Source organism: Spermophilus citellus, assembly GCF_964194105.1.
Source record: "Spermophilus citellus genome assembly, chromosome: 1".
Classification (NCBI taxonomy): domain Eukaryota; kingdom Metazoa; phylum Chordata; class Mammalia; order Rodentia; family Sciuridae; genus Spermophilus; species Spermophilus citellus.
Genome location: NC_138182.1, coordinates 216,093,030 through 216,112,561, shown reverse-complemented (window position 1 = coordinate 216,112,561; position 19,532 = coordinate 216,093,030). Strand labels below are relative to the sequence as shown.

Sequence of the window (19,532 nt, the reverse complement as noted above, 5' to 3'; positions counted from 1 at the left end):
ATTTTGTAGTATAGGAAAGATATATTTGGAGCCATATATACACACATACATATATATTCCAGTTGTGACGTATACATATGTATTCCATGTATCAATAGGAAATATAATGGAAAAAAAATCAAGGGGTAGGTTAAACCAGACTTATTTGGAGAAATGTTTCTTAGCTCCCTTAAAAATACCCATTCCTCTATTATATTAAAGGAAGGTTTAAAATTCAAGGATTTAAATATTCAGGGCAATAAAATGTTCTAGTGATAATAGAGAAGCACTTATATTTTATTGTTTGTTTGTTTATTTATTTATTTAGAGAGATTTTTAATATTTATTTTTTAGTTTTTGGTGGACACAACATCTTTATTTTATTTTTATGTGGTACTGAGGATCGAACCCAGCGCCCTGCGCATGCCAGACGAGCGCGCTACCGCTTGAGCTACATCCCCAAACCCAAGAAGCACTTTTATATATTAAAAAACTCATTATGGCAAGCTAAATTTTGTGTTAAAATACATTATACCATTTTATTTTTAGTTTTGTTTTATTTGTAATATTTCCCAAATGTTTAGAACAGTTGATAATACTTTTTTATCAGAATCATCAGTAAGCCTTTCTTGGTCTGGTGCTAATCATACAGGTGAAATTAGCTCTTCACTCTTATTTTTTCCTTTCTTTCCCTTTCTTCTCCTCTACTTTCACCTACTGTTCATTTATGACCACTGCATCTGATGGGAAAGCATAATATATAAATATTTCCACGATAAAAATTGTTAGTTTATCTGAACTCTACTTCCTAAATAAATGCTATTTTTTCCCCCTGTCAGTTCTTAATACTCAATATGTTTTAAGTACTCTGGTATAAAACAAAAAATATGGTTGTTTAATCATTTCCTGATGGTGGCTCTGAGTATATTGTTGACTTGACTGTTCACTTGATGTAAATAGGAAATTACAATCTCTGGCTCACTTCTTTTGACCTGTGAACCTATGTTAGAAACATTCTTCTTTTTCTAAAATAATGTAAGATCATTTATTCTATTAATATATCCAAGTTACATGCTTTGAAAGAAACTTGTGAATAGATGATCCTTGGTAACAGGATTTAGTTGTATTTTAAAAGATTTAGATATTTTGTGAAACCAATTATGTTATTTTTATTTTAACAGCATTGGGGATATCATAGATCATTATAGAAAAGAACAGATTGTTGAAGGATATTATCTTAAGGAACCGGTACCAATGCAGGTCAGTGTTATTTTTCTTTTTTCATTAATTAGCATTGTATTTTAAAATGCATTTTGGTGATATGTTATGCAAACATTCATTCAATTAAAACTAAACAAGATTTAGTTTACTGCGATTCTTTCAAAAAATGAATCCTAAGAGAATTTCTTAGTTTTTATCTGTGTTGATTCTAGATAATTAGGAAGTCCTTGGTGGCTTTTTGAGAATAGAAATGTGATGGAGACAGAAGCCAAGAAGCATGGGGTTGAGGAGTGAGTTATTAGAGGCAAAAGTGGAGGTAGCATGGATGAATCACAACCAGAAATATCTAGGTAAGCTCAGTAGGAAAGGAAATGAAACACACAGGCACACACACAATGATAGAAGAGGACTAGTGCCCAGAGGGGTTCCAGTTTTTTATTTCTTTGACTATAATATTATCGCCAGAGAGTTTGAGTATGTCTGTAAACTAAGACTATGGTAAAGAGGAAAGTGATAGTGATGGGGGGGGGGGTGGATATGTAGTGGCAGTACCTGTTGTACAAGGCCCAAGAGAAGGTATGAGCGAGTAAAACCCAAAACTAAAGAGGAGTGATTAGCCTCAAATTAGCCTGTTAAATCTTGGTTGCTCAATTCATGGGGTGATTAACCTCTACTTTTAACTCATACTTTCAGAAATATGATAGGGAAAAGGTTAGAAAAAAGTGCTTTACAGAGTAATTTAAGAAATTCTAGTGTGTAAAATAGAGGTATTGATAACTCAGAGATTAAAAAGGATTATGTAAGAGGTTTGGGTATACAGCTAAATTGTTCATTAATTTGGAATGTCTCCGATTTTCCAGTTTTTGTCTCCTACCAGCAAGTTAATTTCAGATGGTTGTTATTTACAACTTGTTGTAGTTACTAAATGAGAAATCACTATTTTGAAGCTGAGCATAAATTCAAGAATCATCATAATCTTGTCACATTTTAATACATCTTCCTTCATTTTCTCATGTTTTTCTAGTAGAATATAAGGTCATGATAATGATTTTTTCCCCCTTTGAATTGTTTTTCCTTATTCCTTAAATAGTACTTGACACCATTAAATAATTCATAAGTATTAGTTGAATGAATGACTACGTTCTCTAGAATGAAGCAACCACTTTTTTCTACCTGTATGTTACTAAATTTTTTTATTATTATTTTTTAACTAAGTGTTTTAAATCTATTTGTACTCCTTCCTATCTTCATGTCAGTCTCTATCTAAATGCTGCTAGTTTAAAATCAATCTTAAGTTTCACTTCCTTCTTGAAAACTTTCTAATAATTAGTCAACACAGATGCACCATTTTTTTTTGGGGTGGGGTAGTTCTGTTGAGCTTGGCTGCTTGCTCTAATTTTATGTAAAACAGACTTAAAAAAAACCATACAGTATGGTATATGCTTTCTAGAAACACTACTAAGGCCTTTTATTAGGGGTCAGAAGTGCCTTTGTCTTCAGATGACAGATTCTGCTATACAGAATTGTATGAATAGAATTAAGAATATTGAAATGTAACAGATTCTAACGTACATCTGTTACATTTCAATATTCTTAATTCTAATTCATATTGACTGGTTGAGTCAGTGGTGATTTAAATTTCTTTCATAAGTCTATAAATTATATCTGTCCACACATTAAATAATAAAAGTTTCCATCCTAAATTTTTGCTTGTAGTTTTCTTAACATTTTATAGTTAGAAAAATAAGTAGTATGTGGCATCTAACACTTTTAATACATGTTGCAAGGTTGTTTTAAGAATTACTTGAAATAAAGTACCTCACTCTTATTTGTCTTGTTTTATAACTGAATAAGCTTCAAATTGCTACCCTTTGCAGAATGTCTATAAGTATAGAATACCTAAAAACTAACTTATTGCTTATTATAAAGCAATTTGATTGCTATATGGGCACTGTTAAATACTATTTGTAGTCTATTATTTTGGTCCTGAAGTAAAAGTAGGTTACAACAGAAGTTGGGGAATCAAATACTCACTTAGCCTTTTAGTAGGATTTTCACTATTAGAGAACATAAAGGCAGTAATATCCTTTTGCTGATGAACAAACTGATTAGTAAAATCAGCTCACTTATCCTAATGTAACCCTGCATTCCCAGACTCAAGCTAAGATGGTGGAATGGAAACAGCAGAGTTCTGAACTAATGCTTCTTGAGACAGGCTCTACAAAAAAAGAGTGAGCCTTTTGAGATAACACACTTCACAATAAAAGTAACTAACATTATTGAGCACCATATTCTAAGCACAGGTTTTTATACATGTTAATTCTTTTAATTATTTCACAATTTGTTGAGGTTTACACTGTGACTATTTTACAAATAGAGAAACTTAGACCAAAGAGGTTAAGTTAATTACTTAAGGCATTAAAGTCATCTTGACTCCTCTCTTTCTTTTCTGTACTCTGTATCCAACCTGTCAGGAGTTTCCTGCTAACTGTGCTTCAAAATATATCTAGAATGTGAACAACACCAGAAACTGACTTCATCCCACTGTGTCTACCTTTGTCCCCTTATACCACACAAAAGACCGAGGGATCATTTAAAATGTGAGTCAGATCATGTCACTCCACTTGCAGATGTTCTACATTTCAGTTAATAGTTAAAGCCAAAGTCCCTACTGTGGCATGCAGGGCTCTACAGTGGTGTTTCATTAGTTCTCTTACACTCATCTCCTTCTACTATCCTTGTCTGTCACTCTTTTACATACATACTTGCTTCAAGTGCTATTTGTTTTTTAAATGTCATACTTTTTCCTTTCTTAGGATATTGTCACTAGTTTTTCACTCTGCCCAAAATTATTTTCTTTCAGAAATCCAATTGCTTAACTCTTGTCTTTCAAGTTTTTGCTAAAAAATTAGCTTCACAATGAGAGTTATTTAGATACCTAGATGTGTCACTGCAGCTTACTCTATCTTGTAAAGCATTTATCATTTTTCCCTGGTTAGAATATAAGTTCCATGAAGATAGACATTTTTGATTTGTTCACTATTGTATCTCAAAAACTAGAACAGAGCTAAGCACAGTGGCAAATGCCTATAATTCCCTGGCTGAGGCAGGAGGATCGCAAATTTGTCAGCCTTTGAAATTTAGTGAGTCCGTGTCTCAAAAGATAAAAGGACTGGAAAATATATCAGTAGTAAAGCACCCCAGGTTCAATCCCAGTACCACAAAACAAACAAATAGATGAGCAAAAAAAAAAAAAAAAAAAAAAAAAAAAAAAAACCTAGAAAAGGCACCTGACAATCAACAAACATTTATTGTATTGAATTATTAAATGGAGTTTTCCTAGCCATTAAGTGACAAAGGCAAGATTTGTTATTGAAGTCTGGCTTCAGGAGTGTGCCATATCTCTATGAAAAGACTTGTTTCAGTGGCTGTCAGACTCTCACTAATCAGACTATCTTCTGTGCTTTGGGAGATATATGTCAGATTTGTGATCTCCCTCTCTAGAACTATGTAGCGAGTGGGCTGAGATAAGGAACACATAGAGAAACCTTCCCTTCTATCTTCCACTGGTTTTTCTAGAGCTTAGAAAGCAAAGTTGTGTTCTTCCCCATAGTGTCTTATATTTTATTAGAATGTTTTAGCATTTGTGGGGTTAAAATAACACGACTTACAATAATTTAATTTTTAAGACATAAACAGATTATCTTGAAATCAGGTATTTAGACCCAAATATTAATGTAGTATCTTAATGACAAATATGACCTATTCTACAGCTAAAACAGTCTTATCACCACTGAAATAAAGATTAATAAGTATAAATTTGTATTACCAGGAAAGTGGTCATCATGATTTACCGTTTTGTTCTTTGTAACCTCTTAAATTTTTATATTCATAAGTATCTTTACACATAATTTATATAGGTAAGAGTAAAGAAATAATATCAAAACAATTTGTTTCCTACCTCCACACTTTTTTTTAAATTAGTACATTATAGTTATTTTGACATTCATAAATGTCATATAGTTATTTTGACATTCATAAATGCATTAGCATAATTTGCTTCGTTGCTATGTGCATGTACAAATATATCACAATGAATTCCAATTTTATGTAAAGTACAATATACCAATTAAAAAATGAATTAATAGAAGGAAGACCAGTAGAGTAGAGGAAGGGGTCCAAGGGAGGAGGGAAAGAAAGCAGGTAGTACTGGCAATTGAAATAGACCAAAACAACTTTTTTAGAAAATGTGATTAAAAACTGAAGTTTAGCAATTTTTTTTTTTGTTCTGTATTTCCTTGTTTCTACAGGTTTACATTCCTGAAATAGACAAGTCTTTTGAATGCAGCTAATTGCTCTTTAGCTCCTTTATGTGTACTTGAAACATATCCAACTTTAAAAAAAATTTTTTTTGTAGTTGTAGATGGACAGAATGCCTTTATTTTGTTTATTTTTATGTGATGTTAAGGTTTAAATCCAGTGCTAGGCAAGCACCCTGCCCCAGCCTGGAACATACCCATTTTATATTGGTAATTCTAGATTTCTACTAAGTCCTGCTTATAATTACCATGACTCTTGAACTTTTACCATAAAAATGCAATACTAGTAGCAGATTTTAAATACATTGCTACTGAGTTCTCCTAGCTTATGGTTATTTCTTGTACTTGTATCATCAAATGTAATGCTTTTTAAATTTTTTTAAAATTCTAATTTGTTATACATGTCAGCAGAATGCATTACAATTATATAATACATAGAACACAATTTTTCAAGTCTCTGGTTGTATACAAAGTACATTCACACCATTCTTGTCTTCATATATATACTTAGGGTAATGATTTTCATCTCATTCCACCATTGTTTCTATACCCCTTGCCCCCTTCCTTCTCCTCCCTCTCCTTTGCCCTTTCTAGAGTTCATCTAATTTTCCCATGCTCCTCCTCCTAACCCCACTATGAATCAGCCTCCTTATATCAGAGAAAACATTTGGCATTTGGTTTTTGGGATTGGCTAACTTCACTTGGCATTATTTTCTCCAACTCCATCCATTTACCTGCAAATGCCATGATTTTATTCTCTTTTATTGCTCAGTAATATTCCTTTGTGTATATATACCACATTTTCTTTATCCATTCATCTACTGAAGGGCATCTAGGTTGGTTCTATAGTTTAGCTATTTGTGAATTGTGTTGCAATAAACATTGATGTGGCTGTGTCCCTGCAGTATGCTGTTTTTTTTTTGTTTGTTTTTTTTGTTTTTTTTTTTTGCTGTTTTTAAATCCTTTGGGTAGAGACCGAAGAGAGTGACAGCTGGGTCAAATGGTGGTTCCATTCCCAGTTTTCCGAGGGGCCTCCATACTGCTTTCCATATTGGCTGCAGCATTTTGCAGTCCCACCAGCAACGTATGAGTGTGCCTTTTCCCCCACATTCCTTGCCAACACTTATTGTTGTCTGTATTCTTAATAGCTGCTGTTCTGACTGGAGTGAGATGAAATCTTAAGAGTAGTTTTGATTTGCCAAATGCAGTGCTTTTGAAAACATTAAAGGCTCATAATTTTGTTGGAGAGTATAGTCTTCTTTGTTCCATAAGTGTAAGATAATTGTAATGTTTAGGTTTATAAATACCAAATTAGATTGACTATTCCAGTAAATTAAATTTCTACATCAGCTGTTTTCCTTCAATAACCTTTTCTTATGCAAAGTGCCTTCCATATTTTTCCTACTTAAAATTTATGTTAAAAATCTGTGCACAAAAATTTCAAGATTCAGTCTCATTTTGTTTAGCAAAACAGGATAATCCAGGTTATCCCAAAATATTGTGAGATAATGTCTTTTCTATTGAATTGCTAACTAGATGATAACATTGTATTTCCTTTTTCCCGTTAGAAATAATATGGCTCACTCATTGTTTTTTTTAAATCTCAGAAAAGTGATTAAGTATATTATCATGTGAGGACTCATAGTCATAAGATTTTGATCATCAAAATCAATTTGCCATCACAGTAGAGTCCAGTGTGGACCTGTTTCTTTAAATTCATCATGTTATTTTGATAAATGGTAAACATTTAATCTGTCAATCTTTTCTCTTTATCAGTGCAGATAATTAAGAGTTATGAATTTTTAACTTTCTTCCATGAAAACTAATAAAAAGACAACAAAGGTGGCCTTTTATCTTTTTTCAAGAGATGCTGCAATATTTGGCAACATAGTAAAAAAAATAAAAGAATGATGCAATAGAGCTGATTATTTTAGTATTGCATCATTTCCTAAGCCAGAGGTTGGTAGAGTATTTCTGTGAAGGGTCAGATAGTAAATATTTTAGGTTTTGTGGACATTCAATCTGTCACAACTGCTAAACTGCATTTGTAGTTGAAAGCAACCACATATAATGTGTGAAAGAATGAGCACAGCTGTGTTCCAGTAAAACTTTATGTACAAAAACAGGTGGTGGGCTGGATTTAGCATGCATACTACAATTGGCCACCTCTGCTCTAGGTAATTCATGCTTCTATTTTCTTACTATTTCAGTATATTTTTTAGCATACTTGGGAATAACTGTTGAGTAATAATGAAATAAAGGATGATAAAACAATAGAATGTCTCAAAATGTGGGACAAAGAAGATTATGAAAATCCCAGAATGCATCTTAGATTTATAAAAGGATTGAATGGACTCACAAAGTCTCTTAAGACTAAAATTTATAAAATATCATTTTTTGCAAATATAAGAACTGGTTGAAAAAGGAATCAAAACACTAAAATTGAGTTAACAGGACCCCAATCAATAGTAAAATTGAAGATTGATTTATTCTGGGAAGATCTTGATTGAAAGCACTCTTTTCTTTACATTCTAACTTTATTCTTGGCGTTATTTGGACATTTTAGTGATTAATATCAGCTGTGCTATAATGTGATACATGCATTCCTATGTGTTAGCTATGCTATAATGTGATATATGCAAAATCAAGCAATAAAAACCACAGGGCTTGTGGGGAAGGAAAGTGAACTTAGAAGTCTAACACTTCTCACTTCATCAGTGACACATCAAAAGACAGGGTTCCTAATAAAAATGTGGCATAACTTTATACATTCTAAATGATTAAGAAATATATAAATATTATAATAAATCTGACACTTTTGCTTGATAAAAACTTGAAGTTTATGTGTGGAAGTGGGGTGTTGAAACATGAGAAAATTGTGAAGTGGTAGAATGAGAATTATCTGAAGTATAACACCAGGCGTGGATAGATAGATGGGTGAGACAGACATATCACACTGTAGTGAACTATGCGAACTGTATTTGAGATGGGGGGTGTGTTTTGTTCAGGTGTTTAAACTTCAGCTGGGTTCAGTTTTCTATGTTCACTTAATTTTTTTTTTTACTTGTACATTAGCAAACAATAATTTGCTTTATGTTTCAGATTGGCTACTAATTTACCAGTTATGTAGGACAAATTAATATTTATAAAACATAATTTGCTATAAAATAACAAATTGAAAGTAGTGTTTGAAATGGCTTATTTGTCTTCCATGAGATATGTTATCAGGAAATGGTATGGAAAATTTCTGGGAAAGTTGTCCATGTTCTTGAGAAATAATAAGGAAATCTTTCTGAGAATTTCTTTGGAAAATAAAGAATCTTATCTGTTAGGTACATCTGGATTTTAGTATTAAAACCCTTTCTCTGGTTTTTAATTGTTGATTTGGTATATTTTTTCCTTATTTAGATTAAGAATTCATGAAATAATTTAAATATTTTTAAACTCAGGATCAAGAACAAGTACTCAATGATACAGTGGATGGCAAGGAAATCTATAATACAATACGTCGCAAAACAAAGGATGCCTTTTATAAAAATATTGTTAAGAAAGGTTATCTTCTGAAAAAGGGTAAGTGAACTTTTAGAATAAAGATCCAATTTAATATTTTACTATTAATCCATTTGATAGAGAAATTGCAAATATCAGACATAAAACTTAATTGTAATTTAGTAAGTTGACATCCTTTAAGCCCAAGTATATGTATATTGTCCATATTTCCAACTAGGGATTTAGAAAACAGCCTATGTATTTCCAAGAATGTTCTTAAATTCTCAGGTAGTTCCAAGTGTTTCTTTGCTCCCTGTATCCATGCCTTTTTTTTTTTTTTTTTTGGTAAACAAAGAGAAACTACTTGCACACTCATGGTATTGGGGTTTTTATTTTTGACATTAGGATGATTTGAGGAAATGGAGTTGTGTTTTATTGGAAGAATTCTTTCCTTAAGACTAGAATAAAGTATTATGCCCAAATAAGAATTTTGAACATTTTATCACAGTGAAATATCTGAAGATATAGTTAAAATATCTTTGTCATTTGTTCTTTGATTCATTAAAATAAGCAGTATATAACAGAAGGCACTTTTAAAAAGAAGTTACAGTGGGCTGGAGTTTTGGCTCAGTGGTAGAGTGCTTGCCTAGAATGCATGAGGCACTGGGTTTATCCTCAGCACCACATAAAAATAAATAAATAAAGGTACCGTGTTCATCTACAACTAAAGAAGTATTTTAAAAACAAAAAGAAGTCTCAGAAATTTTCTCATTCAAGGATTGGTGTAGGGGCTGGAGTTTTAGCTCAGTGGTAGAGCATTTATCTAGTATGTGTGAGACACTGGGTTTGATTGTCAGCAGTGCATTAAAAATAAATAGATAAAATAAAGGTGTTGTGGCCCCCTCCCTCCAAAAAGGATTGGTGTATTATTTAAGTTTTATAATAAAAATTGAAATGTGTTTAATAATCATCAGCTTTTTATTATATGTGATTTTACAATTCATGCTTGGCTAAAGGAAAGCAATTATTTTTTAACAGGCAAAGGAAAACGTTGGAAAAATTTATATTTTATCTTAGAGGGCAGTGATGCCCAACTTATTTATTTTGAAAGTGAAAAACGAGCTACAAAACCAAAAGGATTAATAGATCTCAGTGTTTGTTCTGTGTATGTTGTTCATGATAGTCTCTTTGGCAGGTAAGACTGGTTCTCTATTTTGCTTTTGTAATTATTTTAATAAAATAATATGTATATTCACATCATTTTAAAGCACAACAAAAATGCTTTTCAGAACATAAAATCATCTAAAAATTTTAGATTTACTTTGTAGAGTAATTTTTGTTTTCCTTGTTTATTTTAGACTAACTTGTATTTAAAATTCTACTCCACTATATTAGGCAGAAATCTTTTCTTTTTAAAGCATTAAATCAAGTTTATTTACCCATGTTAAATATAGAAATCATCAAAAGATAATTAGAAAATAATTTATTATCATCAAAAATAGTTAATAAAATATTTTTTTAAAAAATTATTTTATTTATTCTTAATCTTTTGACATTTGTAGTAGTACTTATCCGTCTATAACCTGTTTTCTCTCTGCCTCTGTTAATAATCCTTTGAATGACTTAATTTGGGTCTTTTCACCTATTCTCTAATTTTATCACATTCTTTTTTTTTTTTTAAAGAGAGAGTGAGAGAGGAGAGAGAGTGAGAGAGAGAGAGAATTTTTAATATTTATTTTTTAGTTCTCGGTGGACACAACATCTTTGTTGGTATGTGGTGCTGAGGATCGAACCCGGGCGGCACGCATGCCAGGCGAGCGCGCTACCGCTTGAGCCACATCCCCAGCCCCTATCACATTCTCTCTTAACTCAGTGATCTGATTATGCTAGGTATACTCAATTCTGCTCTTTATAGGCATTTCCCCAAGGAACTCAATTAAAAAAAAAAAAAGCTATAATTGTTTCAGTACAAAAAAAATTTCAGATTTGAATTTTCTTACATTGATTTCAACGTTTTTGATTTTAAGTCAAATATGAATTTATAAGCTAAATACCAAGCATTACAAGACAAATCCATCTTGTAATTATATTTAGATTTTTGCTTAAGATTAATGGCTTTACCTTTCACCATAAGCTTTATCAATACTTTGTGCTAGAGTCTTTGTAGAGGTGCTCATCACTTTTATTACCTATTGAAGTATTTTGTAAGTTCTAGCTGCCTGCAGTGGTCTCAGACTATGAATGGACTATGATAGAAGGCAGGCCATAGTGTGGGATTTGGTTTTGCCTTTTTGCTGCCCTGGTCTTGGTGGACTATGGGCTCTGGATGTGACCCATCTTGTAGGAGCTGTAGACTGTCCTATCTATCCCTTCCCTAGCCCTAGGAAGCACAACATGGAGAGAGTCATTACATGGGGGAAGAAGTCTAAGTTGTTGCTTTGGAGTCTGGCTGACAGAACCCATTGTGTCTGACCATAGTGACTGTGGACAAGACATCAGGGCCCCACCCTGGTCCCAAGCTGAGGGTTATAGACAAGAGGACTGTATTACAGTTTTTTACCACACATCTTAAAACAATACACTAACTTGAATTTGTAATAAACTTGGTCTTGGGGCACCATCTAGTGTTGAAAATAGTGGCATTGACTGCAGGGTCAGAAAACATAGTAAACAGCTTACCTAGACTTTCTGGAAGGGCAGACACAAATTAAAACCATATTGTAAAGACTGGAGTAAATTTCTAATCCTTCAATGTGAGATACTGTCAAATATTAAAAAGCATCCATTGAAAGGGAACCAGGACCTAATCTAGTAGAGAAAAAATGTGCCAGAAATCAACCACATAGCAACAAGCATGTTAACTTTATGACACAAAATTCAAGAGTTGTTTTAAGAAACTCAATGAAATTTTGGAAAGCACATTAACAGTTTAGTAATTTGCCAGTTTTTTTGGCAGGGATGGGATGAGATGAGGGGATGGTGGTGCTGGGGATTAAACCCAGCACCTTCTATTCCTGAGCTGTACATACTCCAGTCCCATTAGAGAAGTTTAATAGGCAGATTGTAGTCATTTTTAAGAATCAGACTGATATCCTGTAGTTGAAAATACAATAAATTAAATGGAAGATGCAACAGAAGACATCAATAGGAGAAATGATCAAACAGAAGAAAGCAGTAGTGAGCTCTAAAGCTACTTAAAAAATATAGTTAGAGAAGAAAAAAAGAGAAATGAAGAAAGCTTACAGAAACTATGGGACAGTATTAAAAGAACAAGAATTTGGGTTATTGGGGTTCAAGAGGGACTTGATTGCAAAGAGAGAATAACAGAGAACTTCACAAACTTAGAGAAGTACACAAATACAAGGAAAAGGAAGGTCAGAGGTCATCAATCTTAAATTCATTAACTCTTATCCCAAGACATTCTAACCAAACTCTCATGAGAGGATTCTGAAAGCAAGAGAAAAGGAATAAATTATGCATAATGATGTATCAATTTACCTGAAAATTAATTTGTCAGCAGAAATCAAGGTGGAATGGGAAGAGAGATTTAAATAAAAAACTGCCAACCAGAATATTGTACCCAGCAAAGCTGTCCTTCTGAAATGAGAGATAGACATTCCCAAATGAAAGTGAATTTATCAGCACTGGACTAGTCCTAAGGAAATACTAAAGGGAGTTCTTCAAACTGAAAAGAGATACTGAATAAGAATTAAATATCAGAAGGTATAAAACTTACTGGTAGGATTAATTATACTGAGAAATTCAGAACATGCTAATACGGCAAAAATGGCACATAAATCGTGATGTCTTTAATCAAGACTAAAAAACAAAACAATTATAAATAATAACTACCTTAGTATTAAGTTCAGAGATAAGACAATATGAAAAGATGTGAAATGGGACATCAAAAATTCAAAATCTGAGGAGGATAAAGAGCAAGAGTAGATTTTTTATTACTATTTTTAATCTATGCATTTGTTTTCCTAACTTTACCAAATTAGGTGATTGTCAGTTAAAAAGTTTGTTATAATCAAAAGGTATTTTATTGTAAGCTTCCTAGTAATCAAGTAAAAACCTATAATAGACACATGAAAACTAAGAACCAAAAAAAGGCTGGGGTTGTGGCTCAGTGGTAGAGCACTTGCTTCACATGTGTGAGGCACTGGGTTCAGTTCTTACACCGCATATAAATAAATGAATAAAATAAAGGTCCATCAACAACTAAAAACAAACAAATAAAAACGCTACTAGACAACATCACTTACCTACAGAAGAAGACTATTAAAGGGAGAAAGAAAGTCAATATGTTTATACCAATTTTAATATTACACAGTGAATACATGTATTGAGACAGTCACATGGTATTCCATAAAGATGTACAATTTTTGTGTCAATTAGAAAAAATATCATATGGAATCTTGGCCTTTACATATGGTTGGTTGGCTTCTTTTCTTTAGTTTTGCTCTGCCTTTCTTTATTATGTTGCATTTTCTTCAAAACCAATTTCCTACAGTATAGGCAAACATTCATTTCCTTAATTGTTGAAAATATTGGGAATACAGTCACCTCAGAACCAGTTTTAGGATTGAGATGAATGAGATTACCCTGATGAATGTGGCTTTTTGGTGGGATTGATCTATGAATAATAAGGCTGCTATATTTACTATATATGTGTAGGTAAAGTAGATGTTGGGGATCCAGCAACAGTATTCAATATCAACTAATGCAGTTTATCAATAACTGTATTAGTGCTAAGTAAGGATGAGATGTTAGGAGGCAACTGTACTAAGTAGTCTGTCTCTTCTAAGTCTGGGGGATTAGTTCTACCACCATGAACACCAAAATCCACAGATGCTCAAGTCCCTTATATAAAATGGCAAAGTAGGACTGAGGATATTGCTTATTGGTATAGTACTTGGCTTAGCATGCATGATATTCTGCGTTTGATAACCAGCACTGCAAAAATCTCATGAAATCCCCAAACAAACAAAAAGGTATTGTATTTGCATAGAACCTACATAAATCCTACTATGCATTTGAAATTATTTCTAGGTTACTTGTAATTCCTAATACAATGTCAGTGACATGTAAATAGTTTTAAAACTGTCATTTAAGGAGTAATGAGAAGGAAAAGTCTGTACTTATTCAGTACAACTAGTACAGACGTATTTAGAAAAAGTAATTTTGGATCTGTGTTTGGTTGAATCTGTGGGTTTGGATCCCATGGATATGGAAGGCCAGCTATAATAGGAAGTAGGTGGTTCTTGAGCTGAGATGGATATGAATTCTTTGGAATAGTTAAGCAGAGCTTCTCAACCAGTGTGCTATGGATCATTAAGGTATCTTTTGAGATCTGGTAATTTTACAATGTTATTATAATTAAAATAGTAAAAAAGTTTTTACATTTCAAATTAACACTTAATTTAAATTATATGGCTCCCTCTATAATCTATTAAATCATTATTTTATTAGAGCAAAAGAACTGGTGTATAGCATTTGCAGACAGAAAACTCTATAGTGACTATACTTCATTATTTCTGTCTTTCTCATTAAATCACTGATGTTCTAAATATTATTTAATTCGCCTGTTTTGGTCAGTCATTAATGATATTTTCTTTTCATGTTGATGCATAAATTAGTTTGCTTTTACATTTAGTTTATTAATACAATTTAATTTTTTCATTATTGTAAAATATTTATGAGTTCTTGAAAAGAATATAATTTAGATATTTTTTCATTGTTACTTTTACAATTTTTTTCCCTTTCTTTTTGTACCAGAGATTGAATCAGAGGTGCTTGAGCCTCTGAGTCACATCCCCAGCATTTTTTATTTTTTACTTTGAGACAGGGTCTTACTAAGTTGCTTAGGGCTTCCCTGAATTGCTGAGGCTGGCTTTGAACTTGAGATCCTCCTACCTTAGTCTCTTGAGCCGCTGGGATTACAGGCATGCACCACCAGGCCCAGCTACAATTGGCTTTAATGTACAGATACTTTTGAAACCACTATAAAAGACAATTTGGTGATAATACTAAAAAAGTCATTAGTTTCACAGGATAAAATAGTAGCCTATTTAAAAGTAATTCAACCCACTTACTAGGCTACTTATAAGAAATATTCTAAACTTTGATTTCTAAACCCAGTAAATCTTTTTCTTCTCAACCTGAAATTTTATTTGTATTAGCATTTCTAAATAAGTCAGTGATGCCAAGTGCATTATAATGGCACAGTGCCACTAAATATCTCTTTCTTGTGGGAGGACAAAAGTTGAAATGAAAACTTCAAATGAAAAACTGTTTGTTTCCCCCACCCTACCCCTTCTTCTTTTCTCATAGATATATTCCTATGGTATCATGTTAAACTTGTGAAGCTTGTCATGAGATCGTGTAATTAATAGCTAAAGCTGAAGCAATAATGCTTCACACGGAGCTGGAGAATTACTTGTTTTACCAGTCTTCATGGAAACTGTCAATTCTATTTGTGGTCATCACTTTCAAATAGTAGTAGATACTACTCAGTATTTTCAGTAAAAAATTTTCAATTTTTGTGAATTGAAAATTAAGTTGTACATATGTATCTAGAGACTACATTTTCACTACAGATAATTCTATAGATATTACAGAAATATTTAGAAGAAAATTATTGGCTGTTCAGAGAAATATTTATTAAGGATGCAGTATAGTGAGTGAATGTTTTGAAACAAATGTCTATGAAAATTCTATTTAAGTTTGTGACTGATGATGAGGCTTCATGATAGGAGCATTCAAATATTTTAGATCAAGAATTCCTTCTGGCCAGGCATGTTGGTGCACACCTGCAATCCCAGAGGCCTGGGAGTCTGAGGCAAGAGAGTCACAAGTTCAAAGCCAGCCTCAGCAATTTAGCAAGGCCTTAACCAACGTATATGTCTTTTTCCAGCACACAGGAAAAGTTTGTCTTTACACAGTACTTTATACTTGGAAAGACTGATGAAATTTTAGTAGTATTAACAACATTTTCTAAAATACATGCAGGTGACATTTTCTTTTTAGTCATGTTCTAGTAACTATGGGGTATTGTTTCTCTAAATTAGGACAGTTTTATATGTCTAAGATTATGTATTGATTTTTTTAAAAAAGTTGATGTAAATATTTTAATACTTAGGTTTCTTAGTATACTTTTTGTTTGTATTTTAAAGGCCAAACTGTTTTCAGATAGTAGTTCAGCACTTCAGTGAAGAACATTACATCTTTTACTTTGCAGGAGAAACACCAGAACAAGCAGAGGTAAGATACTATTTCTTGAACTGGGTTGTGACTTGATAGTAGAGTACTTGCATAGCATGTGTGAGGCACTGGGCTCCATTCTCAGAACCACATATAAATAAATGAATAAAATAAAGATTCATCAACATCTAAAAAAATACTTTAAAACAGATCCTATTTCTTTAACTACTGGAAATCTTTGTGTTAGCTTATGTTTTCTTTTAAATTAGAATAGAAAACTCTTACCTTTAAGATGCAATAAAAGGATGTCTGAAATCTAATCTTTTTTTATTTTAAGAGAACTTTCACATGTAAAAAATTTTTTTGAAAGAAATGCAAAAACAAATGCAGTAAAGGGTTATTTTTAATTTAAAATTGAACTTTAAAAACTATAATGTCAAGTCTTTGAATGTTTATATAAAATCTCTGCATTAAAGATTATAGATAGTCTCAGTGAAATCCAAAGTTAAATCAGTTAGTTTTGTTAACTATTATTGTTTACATTGGTTAAACCCTTGTATGAACAAAAAGTTCAATCATCAAGAGGAAAAATATTTTAGGGATTTTCTTTCTACATATTCTCTTGGTCTAAGTATAATATCTACTTTAGCATTAGCCGTTGACCCATATGCAGTATCATTGTAACTTAAAATTTTTAAGTAAGTCTTTGAAGAAATGTTTCCAAAAGTCTCCTTTTAAAAACATTTTCTTTAAATGTTAATATTTCTGGCATGCTTAGTTGTATTTTGTACAAATATGGATTCATTTCTGCTTTTACTTTATGGAAGGAACTTAAAGATGGCTAAGAGGCAACTAAAGTGGCTTTACTGGATTGGAAGTAGAACAGATTTGCTAACCATGTATATAAGGCAAATGCTCTTCAAACCCTGGGAGACTGAAGCAGGAATTGAAAGTTCAAAGCCAGTCTCAACAACTGAGACCCTTTCTCAGAATCAGAAGGGCTGGATGTAAGGCTTAGTGGCATAGAACCCCTGGGTTCTATCCCTAGTACTATAAAACATAACAAACTAATAATAATAATTTAAAAATCCTGTGGACCCTAGTATGGGCCCCTGACTCAAAAATTATGAAAATTCAGACTCAGAAAAAATATAATGGATGATGAGTCTTAGTTTATAGTTTGTCATATTTCAAATCATTGTAAAATAGTTCAAATACTTATTTTCCTAATAATGCCATGTTTGTTTGTAGGTATATATTCCTAATTTTAAGATGAGAAAAGTAGGGCTCAAAACATTTTGGTAACTTAGATTTTTTTTTTTTAACGATAGAAATTGATTTAGGGATAGAAATTTAAATGCCAGTTTCCTATCTTCTAGATATTTTGTCATTTTCCTTCTTTCTGAATAAAGATGTGTCACATACCTTGATGACATTTCAGTTTTTTTCCAAGTCTCACTTAAAATGTTTTTATATGCTTTTTCCATAATCTACTTTCCATGTACCATAAAAAGTCCAAATGAGGGATTTTTCACTGTTTGAACCCAAGTCTTGAAATAAAAGTTCAGTCATGAAGAAGAAAAATACTTGTCAATTTGTTGGGGTTGCAGGGTGTCTGGTTATTCTTTTCTATTTCTGAAAGTTATGATAATTGATTTGGATTGGATTTGCTCTCCTTTAATATTCTTTAAATACAGACGGTTTAGATTCATTGAAAGAGCGAACAAACTAGACAAAAATTAAAATAAAGCAGTATAGAGTCTTTCAGAAATTTGTAAGCTAAAATAAATATTTAGATTTTTTAATAAACCTAAATTGTTCTTTTTTTTCCAGAGTAGTAGATGTTTAACATTTAAAAATGTAGTTATAATTTAAATATCAGGCCAAAATGATTTCTAAAGTCTCATGTTATATCTAAAGGGCTGGAAATAATCCAACTCACTTACATGTTTCTACCTTTATATTGTGGTCTGAGGTAAAAATTAGAATGCTTTTCATATCAGTCTCACATTATCAGTTGGTTTTGAAATTGGCCTTCTCTCCTCATAAAATGTCAATTTAAATTCTGCCATAGATAGCCTTAAATGTTAAAAGCTTAACTACAGACAGACATTTCTTCCAAGGTAGTACTTGTTGAGGAGACACTTTTGGTTAATTAATGGTCATTCATTGATATCCTTAAAATTAATGTAGGGATTCTACATAAATTCAAGCAATTTTTTACATATATATATATATTTTTTTCCTTACTCCATTGGGGCACAAATATAGTATAGTTGAGTCTTAGACTAGAAATGGAAATCTGAAGAAAAAAATTTAATTTGAAGAAAGTAAATTGACAGTTGGAAACCAAACAAATTAATGTGTATGTCTTTCAAATGGTATGTTATTTTTTGTAGGATTGGATGAAAGGTCTGCAGGCATTTTGCAATTTACGGAAAAGTAGTCCAGGAACATGTAATAAACGTCTTCGTCAGGTGAAACTTTATTTGATTTGTAATTGTCAAGTTTCATTATATTTCATTTATTGCTTTTTATCTTAATGTTTTTGTAACATTTTTGTAGAAAGGTTAATCTTTTCAGGCATTTTAAAGCCTTACTACCATTTGCTTTAGTAGTAGAAACAATGTGTTATTTCTTTATGAAAGACAGTGCTTTCTGTATACCTACCTCTGGTTCTTAGTCTGTTCTTCAAACCAAGAAAAGTAATGTATTCAGTTGGGAATTTTTTTTCCTTCAAAAAATTATTTTGGCCTATTCCAAAAATGTAGAACTAAAAAGGGTTATCTGACATAGAGTACTAACCTCAGTGACTTTTGGGCTTTTTACTGTATAGTGATTGTTTTGAAACCTACTGCATAACTCTTAAGGAATCTGAAACATTAACAAGGCCCATACTTTGATTTTTGGAAAGTTAAGCTAGGAGTTCTCTTTTTATATGTATGTAAGAGCAACTTTATATTCTTCAGCTTTTAGATTTATTTTCTTCATAGGAATCCCTAGATTATTGGGGGAAAATTGTTAAATTCTTAGGATTTTGAGAAAGGCTTAATACGATACATATTTATTGACCAAAGAATTTCCAGATTGTCAAATTTAATATACTATTCTATTGGAAATGGATAAATGGCAATTTAAGTAACCAGACCCTGTAATCCAGAGTCTGGCCCTTCTTGCAAGGACATTTAATTATATACATAATCGATATATGTCATTAAAACATAAAAATTTTAAATGTTACAGAAAATCAGATTGGATTTTTTCAAATAGCAGCAAATTGTTGTATGAAACTTATAATTGTAGCTATAATCATAGCTAACA

General features: G+C 32.0%; 1 protein-coding gene across 4 annotated transcripts in view; it reads left to right on the top strand.

Moving 5' to 3' along the window:
• Positions 1-19,532, top strand: part of RASA1 (RAS p21 protein activator 1) — a 106,698-nt gene that overhangs the window by 67,094 nt on the left and 20,072 nt on the right. For all 4 annotated transcript variants that reach the window (XR_014022077.1, XM_081294930.1, XM_081294931.1 and 1 more), the window contains exons 9-13: positions 1,161-1,239; positions 8,969-9,089; positions 10,047-10,203; positions 16,184-16,271; positions 18,611-18,688. Coding sequence is in view for 3 of the 4 variants with exons in the window: in XM_081294930.1 (XP_081151056.1) it covers positions 1,161-1,239; positions 8,969-9,089; positions 10,047-10,203; positions 16,184-16,271; positions 18,611-18,688 (523 nt within the window). In the remaining variant the exon portion in view is untranslated. The remainder of the gene's footprint in view (positions 1-1,160; positions 1,240-8,968; positions 9,090-10,046; positions 10,204-16,183; positions 16,272-18,610; positions 18,689-19,532) is intronic.